Source organism: Lynx canadensis, chromosome C1 (genome assembly GCF_007474595.2).
Source record: "Lynx canadensis isolate LIC74 chromosome C1, mLynCan4.pri.v2, whole genome shotgun sequence".
NCBI classification, from domain to species: Eukaryota; Metazoa; Chordata; class Mammalia; order Carnivora; family Felidae; genus Lynx; species Lynx canadensis.
In genome coordinates, this window is record NC_044310.1 from 32,562,692 (window position 1) to 32,585,707 (window position 23,016).

Here is a 23,016-nt window from a genome sequence, read left to right on the forward strand (position 1 = left end):
TGCATAGGGGCACTTGTACCCCAATGTTTATAGCAGCACTTTCATCAATAGCCAAATGATGGAAAGAGCCTAAATGTCTATCACCTGATGAATGGATAAAGAAAAATTGTGGTTTACATACACAATGGAATACTACTTGGCAATGAGAAAGAATGAAATATGACCTTTTGTAGCAACACGGATGGAACTGGAGAGTGTCATGCTAAGTGAAATAAGTCATACATAGAAAGATACATATGTTTTCACTCTTACATGGATCCTGAGAAACTTAACAGAAGACCATGGCGGAGGGGAAGGGAAAAAAAAGTTAGAGAGGGAGAGAGCCAAACCATAAGAGACTCTTAAAAACTGAGAATAGGGGCGCCTGGGTGGCTCAGTCGGTTGGGCGTCCGACTTCAGCTCAGGTCACGATCTCGCGGTCTGTGAGTTCGAGCCCCGCGTCGGGCTCTGGGCTGATGGCTCAGAGCCTGGAGCCTGCTTCAGATTCTGTGTCTCCCTCTCTCTCTGCCCCTCCCCCGTTCATGCTCTGTCTCTCTCTGTCTCAAAAATAAACGTTAAAAAAAAAAATTTAAAAACTGAGAATAAACTGAGGGTTGATGGGGGGAGTGGGAGGGAGGGGAAGGTAGGTGATGGGCATTGAGGAGGGCACCTGTTGGAATGAGCACTGGGTGTTGTATGGAAACCAATTCGACAATAAACTTCATATTTAAAAAAAAAAAAAGAAAAGAAACAGAATTACCACAAGATCCAGCAATTCCAGATATGGATATACACCCAAAAGAACTGAAAGCCGGGCCTTGAAAAAATATCAGTACACTCATGTTCACAGCAACATTATTCACAACAGCTAAAACATGAAAGCATCCTAAGTGTTCATCAACAGATGGGTGGATAAGCAAATGTGGTATACACATACAGTGCACTAGTACACAGCCATAAAAAGGAAGGAAATTCTAACATGTGCCACAACATGGATGAAGAGATGCAAAGTGAAATAAGCCAGTCAGAAAAAGACAAATACTGTATTTCACTTACATGAAGTACTTAGTCAAAAATCAGAAACAGAAAGTAGAATAGTGGCTTCCAGGGCCTTGGCAGGGGGTTGAGGGATGATTAGAATGTGGGGCGGGGGGGGGATGTATTGTTTAATGAGTACAGAATATCATCCACTTTACAAGATGAAAAGAGTTATGGAGATGGATGGTGGGGACAGTTGCACGTTATGAATATATTTAACGCCACTGAACTATACATTTAAGGATGACTGGGATGGTGAATTTTACATTATATTTTACAATAAAAAATGTTTTTCATAGAGTATATATCAGGAAGATACCAAAAAGGAAGTGACAGAGAAAGACACAGACAGGAAGGAGCTAAAGAGTTATCAAAAAATGAAGCTTAGTTGTCAGGCACATAGAGGGCACTCAACAAATTCAGGTATATGGCAAGCACTGAATGAGGTTCTTGGATATAATTTATGAAATGAGTAAGTCATCAAAATCAAATAGCCACTGAGGGTTTCACGTTAGGTAAGCTATTCAAGTGGAAGAAGCACAGATGATGGAAGATTTCTATCAAAAGACACATAAATAAAGATTTCAGGAAAAGAAAGACCTGGGAATCTTGAGAATATGTGAAGACCAAATATGTGAAATTTGCTAGGATAATGGTTGAAGAAAGCCACTCAGGACAGAAAAGAAAGGACTTTTGGCGGCACCTGGATGCCTCAGTCGGTTAAGCATCCAACTCCTGGTTTCAGCTCAGGTCATAGTCTCACGGTTTGGTAAGTTCAAGTCCTGCACTGGGCTTTGTGCAGACAGCACAGAGTCTGCTTCGGATTCTCTCTCTCTCCCTCTCTCTCTGCCCCTCCCCCACTCATGCTGTCTCTGTCTCTCTCAAAATAAGTAAATAAAATAAAAAGAGAGAACTTTTAAAAAATGCATCAAATATAAAACCAAAATAACAAACAGAAAGTCAACTTAAGAGATAAAAGGTGGAAAGAAATTAAAATGAAGAGAGAACTTGGATAGTAAACACCTACAGAACAGAAACTTGAGAAAAGAGAAGGCATTGTAATCAGAGATGGCTACAAAGGTAACGAGAAAAGTAAGAAAGTGAGACGAAAACTACAGAGCACAAATTTTGAGTCAAGAGTAAAATACTGAGACTATTTACCATTATGTGCTCTTCAAGTAAACTTTGAAATTTAAATCTTAACATTCTTAGAAGATATATAAAATTAGACATGCTGATTTTCTTTGCAAGTCTATACACATTTAAACTGATATAACTTCATAACTATATTCTTATAAAAATGTATCTAAAACATTTAATTCTTGTTTGAGAACTTAAAAGATCACAAAGAAAAGTCAATTGTAAACAAAAGAATCATAGAAATCATGACAGAAAAATATAGTCTCTTTATCTCAATTTTTCTAAAATATACCTTAAATACATATATTATTTGAGTTCATTTCATTTCTTAAAAATAAAAAGATACAAACAGATCACTGTCACCTATTAATATACCAAGTAACATACCAAGTTACCTCACTTACTGAATTTCACACAAATAAAGAGAGGAAATCGAGAAGATAATTAAATCCATACCTGTTCCAATGTGTTGGGAAGGTTTCGCTGGATGCATGGCACCATGACAGACATTTTGCTGAACATTACTCTGTGAGTGGATAAGGCCAGTTTGTGTAAAGAATTGGTTAAGAGAAGAACAGAGATCAGCAAACTGAACCTGATCCAAAGACCAGTTCTTGAGATCTGCCTGTCTCATACTCTCCATTAAACCTATGAGAAAAGCATTAGAAATACAGTTAGCATAGTTTGTTCTACAAATATCCCAAGGAAAATAACAAGACACAATTTTTTTTTAGCCCTCAAGATTTCCACTGGTAGTGATTTTCCCATGCAATGCAAAATGACATTTAAAAATTATTCAAAGCCTAATTATTCTAAATGTGGCCAAACTTCTTTCAGAACTCTTGTCTGACCCTCTGCTATATCAACTGACTAAAAGACTTAATAATGAATTTTGCAGAATTTTTAAGCATACTCCAACTGCAAAAGAAACACTAGATAAGAAGATATCTGGGGCGCCTGGGTGGCTCAGTCAGTTAAGCGGCCGACTTCGGCTCAGCTCATGATCTCGCGGTCCATGAGTTCGAGCCCCGTGTCGGGCTCTGTGCTGACAACTCAGAGCCTGGAGCCTGCTTCAGATTCTGTGTCTCCCTCTCTCTCTCTGACCCTCCCCCGTTCATGCTCTGTCTCTCTCGGTCTCAAAAATAAATAAACGTTAAAAAAAAAATTAAAAAAAAAAAAAGAAGACATCTGTTTCTACCACAACGAAACTTGTATCTATGAGAGAAAACAGGATCATGTGTATTTGGTTATATGTCAAAAAGACCCAATACTCACCTTGGAACTGTGAAAGGTCTACATCTGACCAATTAACACTGCTGGCAATTCGACAACTTTCTTTTAGCATATCAAGTGTTGCATACCAATCATTCGAAACACCTATAAAAATAATATTGACAGCACTATAAGTCTTGAATAGTGAGTGTGAAGTATAGGGTAGGGGAAGATAATGAGCTGGGCTTATTCCTGACACTGGCAGATTCCTATCCAGTTTTACAAATGGATTTGCACACATTAATATCATGTATTGCTGGGGGCAGTCATCTCTGTGAAACAGGAAGAGGGGTCTTATTCCTCTTCGTTCCGTAAATAAAAAGAAAATGAACCCAGAGAGATGGCATAACTTAGCAAGGTCACCACGATGAATCCAAAACTTGAACCTGGTGCTTCTAAGCTCTAGTCTGACAGCTCACAAATAGCCCTATCACCTTAAAATGTCAAACTTGATTAGTGCTCTTTACATTTGTACAGTACAAATGAATGGCCAGGCACTACAAGTCATATAAATCAATAATACATCTGCCCTCACCACTATATGAAGTTCATTTTCCTGTCTTGTTATGACATTAAGAGATATGTTCTTTGTAACTCAGAGGTAGGTTCCCATTTAGAAGCAACACAGTATAACTTAAAGCACTGACTTAAGTGACTTAAGGGAGGTAAATGAGATTGTATAGCAAGTAGACAAATTTCTTACAAGGCAACCTTAGGAGAGAGAAATGTCTTAATACAGTCCTCCTGGCAAAGTAGCAAAAGAAAGGGTTGAGACCTCTCTAAGAAATGCTGATGAATCCAAACCAGGGCATTTCTAGTCAGGAACAGTGCGCTCTGATGTGACATCATCAGGAGGGTTAAGACTCCACAGTCTGTATGTCAGCAAAGTGATCACTACTCAGGGGCATGGGGCAAGAACTACCCTCAATGAGACAGTACTGAGTAGAGGAAGAAAATCCTCCCTTCAGTGACTGCTGCACAAATTATTCTGTTATCAGAATCATCCCTGGATGGATAAAGGTAAGAACTAGTAAAAAGGATTTTTTTGCCGTAACACGGATAACTCTCTATCAACTACTGGTTACTTGGTTTACAAAAATCTGCCAATTATGGACTTTTGTTTCAAATAAACAATGAACCAGAGACAATGTGACTCTGCCCTTAGGCAACTCTTAATTTAGCGAGAAATTTGTTGGGGAAAAATAATGCCCTAACTGAGGCACAAGCATTCAAGTCCATCAGACTTTCAAGTCCATAACCTATAATAAATGCTGACTTGGCAACACAAAGCAATCTCTGCAAGAGAGTGGCTAGGCAAACAAACTCTACAAATCAGTAAATGGTTACTGATTTTAGTCCTTTTGGAATTACTGGTGTTACAATCTTTGAAGTCCTGACAAGCCACAATATAAATTCCAATTCTACCACTTATTAGCTCTGATCTCAAGCAAACTACTTAATTTTTTTGAGTTACACTTTCCTATCTACTAAATGTGGTAATTCATACTTGAATTGGGAAGATAATATGAGATGATGTATCTAAATTGCCTACCACATAGTGGGAACTCAAACAACTATTAGTTTCTTCCATTCCTTCCCTATTTAAGACAACCTGCTTAGCCTCATCTTATAAATGACAAATTTTCAATTCATAGAGATTATTATCACAGCCAAAATGATTATTCCTAACAGCTCCAGGTGAACAGCTACTTTCCTTCTCCTGCAAGCAACTGCTGATATAATAACAGGCGACTAAGACCACATGATGGAGTGTTTTCAGCTGTAATAGTACTTTTTTCTGCCCTAGCAATCATTAGATTTAATAGAAAGAAAGACCAGAGCATCAGACTTCTACTGATATCAAATCTCTACAATCATTAGTCAATCCTTAAAATCATATTAAAAACGAGGTGCCTGGGTGGCTCAGTTGAACATCTGACTCTTGATTTCACCTCAGGGTATGATCCCAGGGTCATGGAATCAAGCCTCCCATCAGGCTCCATGCTGGGTGTAGAGGCTGGTTAAGATTTTCATTCTCTCCCCATCCCCCACTCTCTGCCCTTTTCCCCCACTAGCACTCTCTAAAATAAAATACAATAATTTTTTTAAAGTGTCTTTAAAAAATCATACTAAGAACAAGCTTAACTTTCTGAAGAGTGCACTGACATTAAAAGGTAGGCAAGTGTAAGTGAAGAAAGTCAGAGGAAGTCAAATATCATTAAGATCTCACTTATATGTGGAATCTGAAAACACAGAACAAACAGGTTGGGGTGCCAAATGGGTGAAGAGGAGTGGGAGGTACAGGCTTCTAATTATGACACAAGTCACAGGTATGAAAGGTACAGCATAAGAAATACAGTCAGTGGTAGGTATTTTAACAGCATCGTATAGTGACAGATGGTAGCTATACTTGTGGACAGAGCATAACATGTAGAGTTGTTGAATCACTGTGTTGTACATCTAAAACTAATGTAACATGGCGCATGAATTACCAGTTCAATAAAAAAAATTTTTTTTAAAGGTGGGCAATAGTGACTAACACTAACAGTTACAAAAGAGGCCTATATTTATACTTTTTTTTCTAGGCGTAAACTTAAAAATAATTTTAAGGTGTTTTAGGAGATCTTCCATCAAGGAAAGAACTATACCCAATTTTCAACTTTATTCTAGAACCTACTTAGTTATTAACTGGGAAAACAAAATAAATTATGAAAAGAAACTAAGTTTCAAGTACTCTGATCTGCATTTCTGTACCTTAATTCTCCCGCCCCCCCCCAAAATTATATTTTTTCTACTTTGTAAAAAAGGAAACCATTTCAGAAAAACTTAAGCTTTATAGCAAAGTCAGAATATAAGAGACAGTATACACTATCTAAAGGTTACTTCCCCCTCAACAGATTTTTAATTGCCTGAAATAATGATCAATTTCTAATTGGTAAGAACTAGCACTGGCCAGCACTTAGAAATTGTCGCTCCAGGATAAAAATCTCATCAGTGATTTAGATGGTAAGTGGGCAGCCAGGCAAGCTGAGGGAAGGATCTGTATTCTGGCACAGCTCCAAAGGGCCCCAATCACCTTGTAGTCTATGTCTGTGGCACCCCTTGGGAGTGCTGCAGTACAGAGAGATGCCTGGTCTATAAGCAATGTCAATTAAGCATGTCACCAGAAACTATCAAGACCTATCTTAAGAGCAATAGATTTTTTAAAAATGAGAACGTGAAGAATGTCTTCTTCCTTTGCAATCTATCTTTCTAAAATGAGATACTTGGCAGGAATAAGAGAAGAAAGGAAGAGTGGGAACATTCTCTGAATACTTAAAGGCTAGGTACCTGACGAGGCATTTCCTATTTGTATTCTCAATGCAATCCTCATAACAACACTGTATATCAGGGTACTTTAGTTCCATATGTATAGATGAGAAAATAATAAGACTAAGAGAAATACACGAAAGATCATAAGAGCCATAATGAGGACTCAAATACACGTTTTTCTGACACAAATCTATACTCTTTCTTCTATACCACACTGAATCACAATAGATTGTAGACAGACTGTGCATCCCATTCTTCTTTCAAATGATCACAAAAACACTTATTTTCCAGAAGAACAAACAAGAGTTAAAACCAAAACCTACAAGGTTACTGAGTCTGCCTATGATGTCATGATAAATTTTAACCACAAAAATCTGATACAATGTATGGATTCAGTGAGTTACAACTACAGGATTACAGCAAGGAAACACAAAAGGAGAAGAGAGAAGAGTTTTGGTAGTAAATATATATAAGCCCCAGATAACAAAGAACATATCCTAATTCACAGTTAGCCAAACACAAGTCAGGAGACACCAACTTACCAGAATTACAGGATACCTGTTGTGGGGGTGGCGGCGCCTGATGTGTTAACGGCTGATGTTGATGGTTCGGATGGTGCTGTACGTGTTGATGTGGAGAGGGGTGCTGGGGGTGAGGGGGCTGGAGCTGGCTGTGTTGCTGCGGGTGCGATGCCGGGTGCTGGGGACGCTGTGGATGCTGTGGCAAACCATGTGGTCGATGGGATGGGTGTGGAGACGGCTGTGTATGCATCTGGGAGTGAGGCAGTGAGACCTGTGCGACTGAATTACTGCCCGTGGTGCTGAGGCCACTGCCATGATTGTTGGACAGGTTGCTCTGGTTGCTGTGTGGATGAGAGCTCACTGTGTTGCTAGGAGAGTGCTGATATGGACACGAGGTGTGGGACTGCTGGGAAGATTCGGAAGGGATGGTCATCAAACCTAGACATAGTCAGAGAAGCAAGAGCATTCAGGGTCAGATTTCAGTTGTTATTTTGTGGCAGACGTTTACAAAATAAACAGACGTTTACAGAGCAGAGGTACACATCCTCAGGAAACAATGCCAGTTCGGTTTAAAAAGTGTTGATGGAACATCCACTGAACACCAGACTCTGGAATCACTGAGAAGAGTTAAGAAACACCAGGCTCTGCCCTCAAGTAGCCCATGGCCTAGAAGAAGGACAGACACTCAAGGAGGTTATGTCCAATAACATAAGTACTAAGGCAGAAGTATACAGAAGGCACACAGGAATTCTGCCTCTTGCCGATTCAGTTAGGAAAGGGCTGGGATATGGAAAAGCTGTCCTTAAAAAGGCAGTATCTGAGGGGCGCCTGGGTGGCTCCATTGGTTAAGCATCCGACTTCAGCTCAGGTCATGATCCCACGGTTCATGGGTTCAAGCCCCGCATCGGGCTCTGTGCTGACAGGTCAGAGCCTGGAGCCTGCTTTGGATTCTGTGTCTCCTTCTCTCTCTGCCCCTCCCCCATGTGTGCTCTGTCTCTGTCTCTCAAAACTAAATAAATGCAAAAAAAAAATTTTTTTTCCCTTAAAAAGGCAGTATCTGAGACAAAGTCTTGAAAGACTGAGTAAATGTTAGGGGAAAAGTGGGAAAGGTGTTGGGTTACATCCAGGATGGTTCTCTACAGGCCTGAAGACCAAAGGCTTTGACAGAGGTGGAGAGGAAAATAAGGCCCTGTTATTTCTGAACTCTTTGACTACTCCAGAAACTCTTAAGTCAAAGGTAGCCAGAATTCTTAAAACTAAGAGAAACAAAACAGCCACCTCCACTGCTTCTTCATTTGGCTTATGGAGTATTCTTGAGACATGTACACTTTAGGGACTAAGACTGCATGATTTACAGCACCGGAAAGTAAGGATTCAAGTCTCTGTACTGCCATCTGCACGCTTGGTAACTTTGAAAAGTTATTAACCTCTGCAAGCCACCATTACCTCACTTATAGATGGGTATGATATATCTATTTCACAGAATCGTGAGGATTAAATGCCATGGTGCAAGTGCAGGGTGCGGATGAGCTCAGTAAATGTTAGCTGCTATGATGATAATGATGATTAGACCAGAAGCACCTAATGTTAAAAATAATGTACTTTTGGTTTGCAGGTAGACATTCATTTTAAGAAATCTTACTCCAATATTTTGTTCTACATGACTACGCTACTTTCAGATCCCAAAGGATGGCACATAACACATTTTACTGAACCAAACACAAGAAAAATTTTATTAAATGAAAAATAAAATCTTGAAGCGTAGTGCCAGTCAGTAAAAGAATCAAACCTTTTAAACAAAAGTGATATTATTCTCATACTCCCCATTAATAGTAAAATTACATTAGAGGCACCTGGGTGGCTCAGTCGGTTAAGCATCCGACTCTCAATTCAGCTCAGGTCATGACCTCACGGTTCATGGGTTCGAGCCCTGCACTGTGTTCTGTGCTGACAGTGGGGAGCCTGCTTGGGATTCTCTCTCTCTCTCCTTCTCTCTCTGCCCCTCCCCTGCTCTTTCTCTCTCTCAAAAAATAAACTAAATTTTTTTTGAATAGCAAAATTGCATTAGAGTACATTGTAAGATAACCTCAAAACCTAACAAATTAAGATTTTATACACGGAAGAGTTAAGTTCTTGCCTTGGCCCTGGAAAGAACTGTTATTTACAGGGAATCTACAAGGTTATTACAGTCACATAAAAGAAAGCAGTTACTTCATTATCTATTTCCAATAACATCTTACCATTTTAAAAGGGAACCCAGATATGATCTATTCCATTTTCAATCCCAAATTGTTTTAAAAAAAAAAAATTTAGTGTGATGAAATATCATTAGCGGTTTCAGAAATTCTTGCCATTGCTATTTCAAAGCCAGTATTTCTCTCTCTTTTTTTAATGTTTATTTATTTTTGAGAGAGACAGATAGAGTGTGAGCGGGGGAGGAACAGAGAGAGAGACACATCATCTGAAGCAGGCTCCAGGCTCCGAGCTGTCAGCACAGAGCCCGACGCAGGGCAAAGCCAGTATTTTTCTAATATGATCACCACAGCTGGATCTGCTAGCAAAATCTTGTATTAGTCCCTTTTGCACTTTTCTGGAAAGAAAATTTAAAAGAAAACTTGAGAAAAATACATGAATCTTACCTTAACCAGAAAAACCAACTTCCTGTACAAGTTACTGATACTCATTGATGCATATAACTAACTTTCATAGTATCTGACAATGATAATCATTAAAATGTAAACTATAAACACAGGGATTTTTGTCTATTTTATTCACTGCTGTGCACAGGTACGCTCTCTGAGTTGGGGCAGAAATAATTTGTCAAACGAAGCAATTAGGAAGTACTTTAATAGTAGAGTTCCCAACAATTTCTAGTATTTTATGGAGGAAGGACAATGCAACATCTTGATCCTATCACATGACTCTGATTAGAATTAAACTAGCAGCTAAAGGACAGTAACACATAACAGAACAATCTAGCATTTGACTGAGATGCCAACAGAGCATCTCAACCAAAATCACTTTTATTGCTAAAATATGATTTAAGTGTGTTGTATAAAATGGTGATCCTATAGTGTTCACTTATAAGTGCCACACATTAAATTACAGACTTGGTGCTACCGTATTCCAACAGCTATCTCTTTGCTAATAGTGGTACAGAAAGGCAAGGCACATCTATTCCTGTAGTGCAACATTTACCACTCAAACACTTCACATGCCAGACGCTAATTAACCATGGCAGCCTCCCCCACAGGGCACAGATGCAGTGTCAGAACTCTTCACACAGCACTCCTCCAGGACACCACTAGGAAGTGAAGTAAGTATGCAAGATGAAACTGATCTGCATTCTTGTGCTATTATATAAATATACACAGGGCACAGTAAAGGCACAAAGAATATTCAGTTTGATCATGATGATACTGTTCAACCATTAAAGAAATGTAACAGCTGCTATGTGAAAATAAGCCTTAAAAAGATTTTTCAATAAAAATTTCCTTTACAACAATATCATATGACTTCACTCATATGAGGACTTTAAGATACAAAACAGATGAACAGGGGCGCCTGGGTGGCTCAGTCGGTTAAGCGGCGGACTTCGGCTCAGGTCATGATCTCTCAGTCCGTGAGTTTGAGCCCCATGTCGGGCTCTGTGCTGACAGCTCAGAGCCTGGAGCCTGTTTCAGATTCTGTGTCTCCCTCTCTCTGACCCTCCCCCGTTCATGCTCTGTCTCTCTCGGTCTCAAAAATAAATAAACGTTAAAAAAAAAATTTTTTTTTTCAAAACAGATGAACATAAAGGAAGGGAAGCAAAAATAATTAAAAAACAGGGAGGGGGACAAAACATAAGAGACTCTTAAATATGGAGAACAAACAGAGGGGTTGTGTGGGGGGGATGGACTAAATGGGTAGGGGCATTAAGGAATCTACTCCTGGGGGCGCCTGCGTGGCTCAGTCGGTTAATCGTCCGACTTCAGCTCAGGTCATGATCTCACGGTTTGTGACTTTGAGCCCCACACTGAGCTCTGTGCTGACAGCTCGGAGCCTGGAGCCTGCTTCGGATTCTGTGTCTCCCTCTCTCTCTGCCCCTCCCCCACTCATGCTCTGTCTCTCTCTCAAAAATAAATAAACATTAAAAAAAAAAAAAAAAAAAAAGGAATCTACTCCTGAAATCACTGTTGCACTATATGCTAACTAACTTGGATGTAAATTTAAAAAATAAATTAAATTTTTAAAAAACTTTACTTTACAAAAAAGGTATTTAAAAAAGTCCACCTGAAACTAATAGGATATGTATGTCAATTACACTTCAATAAAACAACCCTCACCCCCAAGAAAACAAACTCACCTTGTTGACTAAGTGACTGCTCAAAAACTGACTTATAAAGGCTCCGAAATGAGGCACTGAGATCTTCAAAATTATACTCTGAGAAAAGTAGTTGTTTGTCTCGTTCGGGAAGGTTGTACTGTGGCTGCTGTTGAGGAGTTAATGACTGAGAGACCGGTTCTGGATGGTTTGTCACCTAACGTTAAAAGAAAATACCACTAATTTAGTAGCTCTATACATCAGAATTGGTTTGTTACATACAATACAGGAATGAAACTATTTGAATATTGTCCCTGTCTTTGGCTTTCCCATTCTCTGTTAAGTTGGGTACACATAAAGGACAAGACCACAAAATTGTTAACTTGGATTTTAAAGAACCACAGAAATCTAACCCAACCACCACATCTCATAAAAGAGGGGAAAGAGTTCAAAGAAGTTCAATGACCTTCCCAAGATCACACTAATAAATGATGAGCCAGGCCTGGAACCCTTCCAGTTTCTGTAAAATCTTCATCTTGATTCTTCTGAAGCAATTTCGTCTCCAACTCCACTCTATTAGGGTATTACTAACATTTCTCATTTATTCAATTAATCTTTAAACTTAAACTTAAACTTAACTTAAACTTAAACTTAACTTAAATCTTTAAGTATTTAAACTCAAATACTGTGAGTCAGGTTGTATGGCACTGCCCAAAGCAGCAAGGAGCTTCAATACACCTAACTCTCCATTTCTAGAGAAAATTGTTTCAAATGAAACCAAGGGGAAATAAGAAACGAAAGGTAACAGGTAAAGAAGATTCTGAGAAAAACAAATACAGCCTGGCTTTGAGCTACGCAAAGAAAAAAAAACAGCATAACTACCTAAAAAATAAGAGTTATCGTTGAAGGCAGCACAACTAGAAATAAAATAAAAAATGATCATCTGTATCTCTTAAAGATTTTATCAAGGGGTGGTACTGGCACTGACACATTGGCAACATTACACATCTCTACACAGGCCATGGAGGCAAGGCTCAATGGCAGGATGACCTAAGCTGTGGCGATTATCCTGGAACACGGAATGTGAGTGGTCTTATGAGGAGCAAGTTCTCATCCATTTCTCATCTGCCTTCCTATTTTGTGGGAGGCAGCCATGGGGCAGTTTCTCATCCCCCTCTCTACCTTGCAGGAAGTTGCCACGAGACAGTTTCTCATCTGCCTCCCTATTTCCAGCGAGGCAGGGGACTTTCTACTTTACCCTCTTAGGGTACAGCTGCAAGTTATACAACTGCTTAGTTGCAGTATGGAATGTGTTCCTGCACTACAGTGACCCACCACTTGTGAAGTCTGTCACCTGGCTCCCCTAGTTTGGAATCATCCTGTGGGATGTGGAGAGCTGACACCATACTGATCTGGCTTATACATAAGTAGTAACACTGTCCCAGTGCATCTGGGCTCACTGTGTCATTACAGGCTCAATCTATACACCTGTGACAAGCCCAACCAGCAGCTGGTGCTATACTATTGTTTAGGAAGTGTTTGATGACCACTTGGTGTCTTGTTAAGTGAAAAAGAGCAGTCTAGGGGCACCCAGGTGGCCCAGTGAGTTAAGCATCCGACTCCTAATTTCACCTTAGGTCATGATCTCATGGGTCGTGAGTTGGAGCTCTGCGTCCGGCTCTGCAAGGGCACTACGGAGCCTGCTTAGGTTTCTCTGTCTCCCTCCCTCTCTGTCCCTCCCCTGATTGCTATTTCTCTCTCGCAAAATAAATAAACATTAAAAAAATAAGTAAGAGTGGTCTACAATGTCTGGCTTTTCATAGCGAAGTTTAACCCTCCTACGTGTACACAGATAGGTTTGTTCTTCTGTCACCTAGTTCTACAAATTTAATTTTTTCCTTTCCTTTTATTTTCTGATACCATACTCTGTGTTCTTTGATTCTGTTTGCTGTCAAGATTTCCTACATTCACATTATTTTAAAAGCAACTTAAAATCATTAAATCTTTGCTTAGTTTGCTTCAATGCACCAACCAATCCTTTTATATCGTGACTTCATCATTACTGAATGCTTTAATTTAGTTCATCTCTTGATCAGCAAAGTAAGGTTTTTTAGGAAGGGTACATGAAAACAAAGGTAGGATGCTTTTTAAGCTCCATGTATCAAAGAAGGTCTCTCTCTTGAGTTCATACATGAATGCAAATTTAGCTGGACATAATCCAAACCTATTCCCTCAAAACTCTACATGAAGTATTCCATTATCCTCTGATACTTAGCATTCCAGAAGTATGATTTGTGTTTCTTTGAATATATCTTATTTCTTCTACCAGAGTATTTATATGGATGATTACTTTTGAAATTTTAAAATGTGTCATGATGTGTCTAGGTATAGGTTTTTCCCCATTAACTTTTCCTACAGCTCAGTAACCCTTTTATAATCTCTATTTCTTCTGAAAACTGCTTCTATACTAACTATTCTAGCTGCTTCTTCGGGGACACCTATAATTCTCAATTCTCCAGATCTAGTACCTTCTTTTACATAACTGTTATTCCATTATGTTACTTCTGCATTCTGAAAGAATATTTTTTTCCCCAGAGCACTGAAAACAGTTTTGCAGAGCCACCTTTTGTTTTTTTACATTCAATGTGAATTTTAATTCTGCTCTTTCAGTTTGGTTTCCCTGGAGTTATTTTCTTATGTAAGGTTCCTCCCACCCCTGTGTATCTTTATCCTGTATAAGGTTTTGCCTATTTACTCAATCTGGGATAGGGACTGAACTAGTGAGACCAAATTTAAACCAAAGAACAGCATAGTATATGGCTCTTGAGCTCTGTTCTATCTTCTAGGGAGGACAGTTGCCAGACGATTTGAAAAGAGGTATCAAATAACACAAGGGTCATGTTCTTATTATAGGTAACAAAATCAGCACACACAGGTCCCTTAATAGCATAGCTTTGTTTTCCAGACTAAAATTAAAAATATAAGGCTGCTTAACAACTGGGTACCAAGTCATCCTAACCTTTGTGGTTTGTAGAACCCCCCTCTCAGACCTACAGCTGGAAAACGAGGTGATATGTACATCTTCTAAACTCTTTTACCAAGGACTGTAAAGTATCATCAAGTATAGCTTTGCTAGACTGAAGTACAATTTTTTTTTCCTATTCCAATTACTTTTCATTTGGACACAGAACAGATAAAGTAGACCAAAATAATAAAACATCATACAACCATATATTTGTATCTAACCTGGTAAAATATAAGTACCAATTAATACACTGTCAAGGTAGGAATCTGCTCTACTTATCTAAGCTAATGAATTGATTGTGAAAAATACACATTTTCACTTTTTATATGCACTTCAATGATATCTGGTTTAGTTTTAAGCACTAAAGGAGTACTTAACAAAGATGTTAACTTCATCAAGACTTACCGGTGTATAATTATGCACACTTCCAACACTGTTCAAATTAACAGATGCCAAACTCTGATCTGAGAGACTGTTGTTAAGGCTACTGCGTGGGCTATCACTACCATCCTGATCAGTGTTGTACAATGTTACCTAGAAAAGAAAAAAACATTTGCATAAGTAGTTCCCACTGAAAAGAGTACTTTTTAAGCAACTCTACAAAAATACAATTAGGCTGGTATATGGCAGGAGGATAAAATGTTAGCAGTCTTTCTTTTGCTGCTTACCTACCCCAACTCCATGCCCTTCATTGCTAACTCCATGTTCACCATTAAATAAATAACTTACTCTCAAACTGAAAAACATATCATATCTAGAAGTACATAAATTCGATATATTTTCAGGTATAATTAGTTCATCAACATTCAATAAGGGGATTGTAGATTTTTACTGTTAAATATTTCTACAATGCATACATTTATTTTTACTCAAGCCTTAAACAAAACTGTTATTCTCTTCTGTCAAAATCTTAGGCATCAGGGTGCCTGGGTGGCTCAGTCATTTAAGCGTCCGACTCCTGATCTCAGCTCAGGTCATGATGCCACATTTTGTGTGACTGAGCCCCATGTTGGGGCTGTTAGCACAGAGCCTGCTTGGAATTCTCTCTCTTCCCCTCTCTCTGACCCTTTTCCACTCATGTGCGTGCATGGGCACAAGCTCTCTGAAAAAAAAAAAAAAAAAAATCTTAGGCATCAAAAAAACACAAAAAAGGAATTTTTAAAAATCACAGGCATCATAGTGGTTGTATTATTGAAAAGTGGAAACTCAACAGTAACACATTTGCAAACTCATAGGTATATGATCTAATTTTTAAAAATAACAAGATGAAGGGGTGCCTGGGTGGCTCAGTCGGTTAAGCTTCCGACTTTGGCTCAGGTCATGATCTCACGGTACAGGAGTTCAAGCCCCATGTCAGGCTCTGTGCTGACAGCTCAGAGCCCAGGGCCTGCTTCGGATTCTGTGTCTCCCTCTCTCTCTGCCCCTCCCCCACTCATGCTCTGTCGCTGTCTCAAAAATAAACACTAAAACAAACAAAAAAAACCCTAATTAAAAATAACAAGATGCTAATATAAACATTAGATGTTAAGGTCTATAAATCAAGCTGTTAACAATGGTTAATTGGCAGGTGGCTGGGTATTCCTGAAGACTTATCACTGATATTTTTACAATGCTCAAGTTTGTTTAAAATAAGTAATATAATTTTTAATTAGAAACCAATAAAAATGAGATTTTTTAAAACAGTTAACTAGCCTAAGTATAATTCAAGGTTCTCTTCAGATGCTACTACCAACTTTCCTTTCTATGCTATTTCCATGGGCACAATACATTTAGCTGTATGGTATAACTAATTTTTATCAAATTTTTATCCACTATTAGACTGTTAGCTCCTTAAGTCCCCAATAAGTAATCATAACCAACATAGTGCTTTCTACCAGTATACAGTTAATAAATATTTGCTAACTTAATAACCAATTGACCTATCACCATCCTTCTGTTTATGCTAAAAATGGAGTCATGCTAAATGCTACAAATATTTGCCAAGAGGCCAAATATGTAAAAAACTGGGTATGTATGCCTCTATACTTAAGGCAAAACCAAACTGTTCCTCATTCAACATCAGCTAGGAACAATACATGCCTAGGAACTAAATAGGGAAAAGAATATAAGAAAAACTAAGAGGGAATAAAGGAAACTCTGGCAAAGATTTTTCTGGTAAATACTTCCAATATAAATTTCATTAAAAAAAAAAAATCAACCTTATAGGCTCCTAGCCCAACAAATTACAAGCATCCTATGGTAATTTTCTTAGCCGATCACTCTGTCCTGTCCATGCTCAGTTACCTATCACTCAAGTCAGAAATCTTGGACAAAATCTTATCTGGAAGAAGGATAAACATTTTTTATTAAAATGTAACACGTACACAGAGTAAAGTGCACAAATTACTAATTTATTACAAAGTGGGCTACTTATGTAATCACCAGCCAGAACAAAGTATAGAACAGTTCTCAAACTGATCTTGGAACACTTTTGCAGTCTTAAAAATTGGAGAGTCAAGGAACTTTCTGTTTGTGCTGATGTATCTACTAATAATTAGCATGTTGTATATTAAAACACATTTTTCATTAACTTAAAACAATTATAAACCCAACTAAATGTTAACATAAGAAATATTTTCTCCCAATAAACAAATAAAATTAGATGAGTTCCTTTAGTTTACATTATTGTAAATCTCGATGCCTGGCTTAACAGAAAACCACTAGATTCTCTTTCCTGCTGCAGTAAGTTGTTTAGGTGCAACTATAGAAAGCAAGCCCAATCTCTCTCTCTCTCTCTCTCTCTCTCTCTCTCTCTCTCTCTCTCTCTCACACACACACACACACACACACATATATTTGGAAAAGGGAAGAATATTTTAACAGACTTTCAGATCATTGTGGATGGACTTTTTTGATACCATACCAAAACAGGACAAATGACAATTTTTTAAAGATTAGTTGCAATGTGGACCTGAAAACATACCACTAAATTTTTCATACTCTGATACATTAAAGTCCACTGTTCGACCCTGTATTGTGAATGGATCGTTCATCTATGCATGGTTTTGTAACATTATTCACTGCCATATGGAAAATACTCGTTCATTGTTATACAGATCTTCTAAATACGGACACATTTCATTACACAACATCAAAACATCATACTTGCTAACATCACCAATGATCTCATTAGAAGTCTTTTGTGGTGGATACAAGTGTTCCAAACTTCTACTTTTTGCTTCAAAGCTCAAATTTTACCATTGGCAAAGGATACTGCCAACAGTTTTCCTGGAGGTGACAGATTCACTATGTTCATTACCAAGAAAACACCTGCCAAATACCCAAATCTGAATAATCAGTGTCAACTGTTCTTTCAAGTAAAAACAATGATCCTGGAGCACAGGGGTGGCTCCGTCCAACTCTTGATTTTGGCTCGGGTCATGATTCCAGGGTCATGGAATTGAGCCCAGTGTGTGGCTCTGCACTGAGTGTGGAGCCTGTTCAGGATTTTCTCCCTCTCTCTCTCCTTCTGCCCCTCTCCCTCAACCCTAAGGAACCCTATGATCCACGAACAAAGCAGTTGGCTTCACATCCACCTCAAACAACCACACAAAACAACCACAGGCAGGTATTTCAGCATGTAGTCTAAGTGTTTTATGCATACTTCCCATTTCATTACAAAGAATGTTAAAAAGACATGTACTCAAAGGTCACAACTTAATAAAACTATTTTTCCTGCTTCACCAAAGAAATCTTTAAGTAAAACTGTTCTTTATTTTAATCTGAAGGGTGTGGGCAGCAAAAATACAATGACTATTAATACTTAGGTGTCACTGCCTTGATCTGTGCTAACATTTAGATACTACTGCTTTTGCTCCATCAATGAAAATACAAAAATAAAGGAAAAGACAAATAGTATTATAGTATTATTATAAAAATAGTTTTGACCTCATGGAATCCCTAAAAGGGTCTTAGTTACCTAGGTGTCCAAAGACCACAGAACCTGATATAGAACATTACCAGCATTCCAGAAGGCCCACTCAGGTGCTCTCCCATTCACCAGCTAGTCATTATCCATCCCTTTCTCTGTCACAGGCACCCACTATACCAACTTCTACCACTATTGGCTGGTTTTCCTGTTTTTGAACTAAGTATAAATGGAATCATACAATGTATGCTTTTCTGTCCTTTTATAGTAAAATTAAAGGATTACACAAAGCTTTATTTTCTGTTACACTAATATCTACTCTTAAATCTTTATTACCTCATTACATTTCTTAAAATTCCTTTTTTTTCTTCCAACTGAGAGTTTTATGGTTTTATCATTTATATTTGTATCTCAGATCCATCTCGAACTGATTTTTGTGAATGGAAAATCTGATTTCCCTATTGATCCAGCACCGTACGTTCAAAGACATCACTGAGTTCTGTTCCTTAAGTCTATTTGTGGACTCTTATGCCAATATCACTCTTTCAATTATTGTAGGCTTACTCTTGATATTTGGAAGTATAAATATAAATCCTCTACCATTTATCTTTTTCTTCAACATTTTCTTCAACTATCATTTGCCATTTGGATTCCCATTTACATTTTAAGATCAGTTAGTCATTTTCTATTCCCTTCCCTTCCCCCCCAAAAAGCATAGGGGACTTTTGATTGAGATTTTAATCTACAGATCAATTTAGGAAAAACTGACTTTATAATAATCTTCTCAATGAAAATTATACATACGTTTATTTATACTTCCTTTGTTTTCTCTGGGGTTTTTTTTCTTAAATTTTTTTTTTAATTATTATTTTGTTCTTTCTATAATTTATTTTTCTGAGTCTTTTTTTTATAGTTTTCTGTGTAGAGTTCATCTCCCATTTAATCCTAGGTATTTGATGTTTTTGAAAGCTAACTTAAGTGTCATCTTTTTATTTTCTGTCTGACTCATATAGAGAAATGTAATTGATTTCTAAAATCTAATACTGATATCAAGACCTTGTTAATTTATTAGTTCTGAGTTTATCTGTAGATTTTTCTGAATTTTCCATATAAACAATCATGTCACCTATAATAGCTTTGTTTCTGCTTACTCAAAGTTTATTTAATACTTCTTTCCTAACACTTCCATTTCTCCTCTACCTGCCTGAGTACTACTGTTGTCCTATATTTTATTTCTACATGTTATAAACCCACAACATACTTTTGTTATCTTTACTTTAAACAGTTTATTATCGGGGTGCCTGGGTGGCTCAGTCAGTTAAGCCTCTGACTTCAGCTCAGGTCACGGTCTCCCAGTTCCTGGGTTCAAGCCCCGTGTTGGTGTTGACAGCTCAGTGCCTGCAGCCTGCTTCGGATTCTGTGTCTCCCTCACTCTCTGCCCCTCCCCTGCTCACACTGTCTCTCTCTCAAAAATAAATAAACATAAAACATTTTTTTTTAAATAATAAGAAAAAGTTTATTATTTTTTAAAGAGATTTAGATTAAAAAGAAAAAGCTTGGGGCGCCTGGGTGGCGCAGTCGGTTAAGCGTCCGACTTCAGCCAGGTCACGATCTCGCGGTCCGTGAGTTCGAGCCCCGCGTCAGGCTCTGGGCTGATGGCTCTGGGCTGATGGCTCGGAGCCTGGAGCCTGTTTCCGATTCTGTGTCTCCCTCTCTCTCTGCCCCTCCCCCGTTCATGCTCTGTCTCTCTCTGTCCCAAAAATAAATAAAAACGTTGAGAAAAAAAAAAAGAAAAAAGAAAAAGCTTTATATTTACTCATGTCATTACCATTTCTAGTCCTAATTCCTTTCCGTAGATCCAGAGTTCCATTAGGAACTTCAATTACACATATATTAGGTTGCTTTAAGTTGTGACCAGTGCTAATACTCTATGTATGTACTTTTTTAAAGTCTTTTCACGTATTTCATTTTGTCTAACTTTTACTGCTATATTTTCAAGGTCAATCATCTTTCTGTCTTATCTGCTGTTAATTCCATCAAGTGTATTTTTCAAGTCAGACATAATTTTTATCTCTAAGAAGTTTGATTTGTATTTAAAAAAAATATCTTCCATGTGTCTATACAAATGTTCAACCTATCCTTTAGCTCCTCCATGAATACAGTTATAATAACTGGGCTTTTTCCAACTTTGAGATAGAACATAAAAGTTTAAGGTATACAAGGTGTTCATTTGATACACTTATGTACTCCAAAATAAATACCACTCTTGCATCAACTAACATAATTACCATTTCCGTTTTATGATGAGTATATTTAAGATTTACTCACCTAGCCAGCTTTCATGTACACATGAATACAATACTGTTAACAATAATCACCACGCTATACAATAGATCCTCCACACTCAATCATCTTATAACTGAAAGTTTGTACCTTTTGACCAACATTTTTCCATTTCTGCCACCTGATAGCCCCCTGGTAACCACCGTTTTACTTTGTTTCTAGGAGTTTGGCCTTTTAAGATTCCACATACAAATACAGTATGTATCTTTCACTTGGTATAATGCCCTAAGGTCTATCTATGTTGTCGTAAATGGCAGAACTTGCGTTTCATGGCTAAATAATATTCTATTTCGTGTCTACACACACACACACACACACACACACACACACACACACACACACAGCTTCATTACCCATTCATCCACTGATAGACACTTCGGTTATTTCTGTATCTTGGCTTACAGTAATTGTCTATGTCCTTTTATACTAATTCTATCACCTGTGTTATTTCTGGGTCAGTTCTGATTAATTTTCACCTCATTATGGGTTGTTTTTTTTTACTACTTCTTGCCAGCCTGGTAATTTTTTATTGGATGCCAGACCACTGTGAACTTTACACTGTTAAGTGCTAGACAGTTTTGTATTCTTGTAAATTTTCTTGAGCTTTATTCTGGAACACAGTTAAATTATTTGACAACAGGGACGAAGTCCTGATATATGCTGCAACATGGCTGAACCTTGAAAATGTGGTTAGTGAAAGAAATCAGATGTAACAGGTCACATATTTATTATAGGATTCCATTTATACGAAATGTCCAAAATAGGCAAATTCATAGAGTTAGAAAGTAAATTAACAGTTACAGGAAATGGATGGAATAGGGAATGAATGCTAATAGGTACAGGGTTTTCTTTTGGGGTGATGAAAATGTTCTGGAATTAGATGGTGGTTAACAGGTGCACAACCTTGTGAATATACCAAGAACTCCTGAATTATAAACTTTAAAAGGCGAAATTTTATAATGGCCTCTGAATTACATATGAAAAAAATCAAAATCAAATTTAAAAAACTGATTTATCTGAAAATAGACCGATCTTCTTGGGTTTTGCTTTGAAGGTGTGTAGACAGGACCAGAGCAGCGTTTTAGTCTAGGGCTAATTTTATTCCACTATTAAAGCAAACTCATGAGTACCTTACCTAATGACCTGTGAATTATGAAGCACTTCACTCTTGTGTGAAAGTTACTATGCCTGGCCCTATAGGAATATCAGTAATTATCCACACTAATCCTTTCAGGTGGTTCTTTCCCTTGTCTTCCTTACTCATGCACTGATAAGTACTCAGCTGAAGACTCAAGGAGACCTTTTGTAGATCACTGGAATTCTCCCTTGGCGCAGCTTTCTCTTCTCTGATATGCTGCCCTGTGAACTCTAGCCACCCTGGAGATTCCATGATCTCCTAGATCCACATGCTCTACTCAGGGAGACCTCTGTACCTTGGAAACTTTCTCCAGACAGTAAGCTAGGACAATCATAGGGCTGACCTTATTTGTTCACAATTTCTCAGGGATCACTGTCCTATGGCCCAATCTCTTAAAAACCATTGTTGCACATATTCTATTTTTTCAATTGTTTCAGGTAGCAAAGTAAATTTAGACCTTGTTATCCCACCTTGGCTAGAAATTTTATTAATCCTTACAAAGAATCAACTTCTTGCTTGCTGACTTATTTATAACCTTCATCTTCTTCAGATTTATTTTGATCTTTATCTAGATGCTTAAATCATTAATATTCAATCTTTCTTCTGTTCTAGTACATGCATTTAGGCTAATACTTCAACTGCATTCTACAGGCTTTCATATTTTATGTTTCTTTAAGTATTTTCTAATTTCTATTATGATTCTTTCTTGATCCTGGGTTATTTATAACTATACTGCTTAATCTGCAAACTTTAGGTAATTTTCTAAATACCTATTTGTTATTATTTCCACTTAAATTCCCCTGTGCTGGAAAAGATACACTGTACGATGGTCTTCTGAAATTTGTTGAGACTTCTTTATGGTCTAGCATTCATCAGTATTACATGATCAATTTTGGTAAATATTCCATGTGCACTTAAAAATGTATATTCTGCAATTGTTAAATGAAATATTCTATATATATCAAATGGGTCAAATTCCTAATTTCATGATTCAAATCTTCTCTATCTTTAATGGGATTTGTTTGATTTGTTATGTTT

The 23,016-nt window shown here is 37.7% G+C and overlaps 1 protein-coding gene across 1 annotated transcript in view; it reads right to left on the reverse strand.

Moving 5' to 3' along the window:
• FOXJ3 (forkhead box J3) overlaps window positions 1-23,016 on the reverse strand; it is a 146,605-nt gene that overhangs the window by 16,079 nt on the left and 107,510 nt on the right. Inside the window, 5 exon segments of the mRNA XM_030324147.1 lie at window positions 2,614-2,805; window positions 3,433-3,534; window positions 7,284-7,700; window positions 11,608-11,782; window positions 14,996-15,124. Of these exon segments, the coding sequence (XP_030180007.1) occupies window positions 2,614-2,805; window positions 3,433-3,534; window positions 7,284-7,700; window positions 11,608-11,782; window positions 14,996-15,124 (1,015 nt within the window).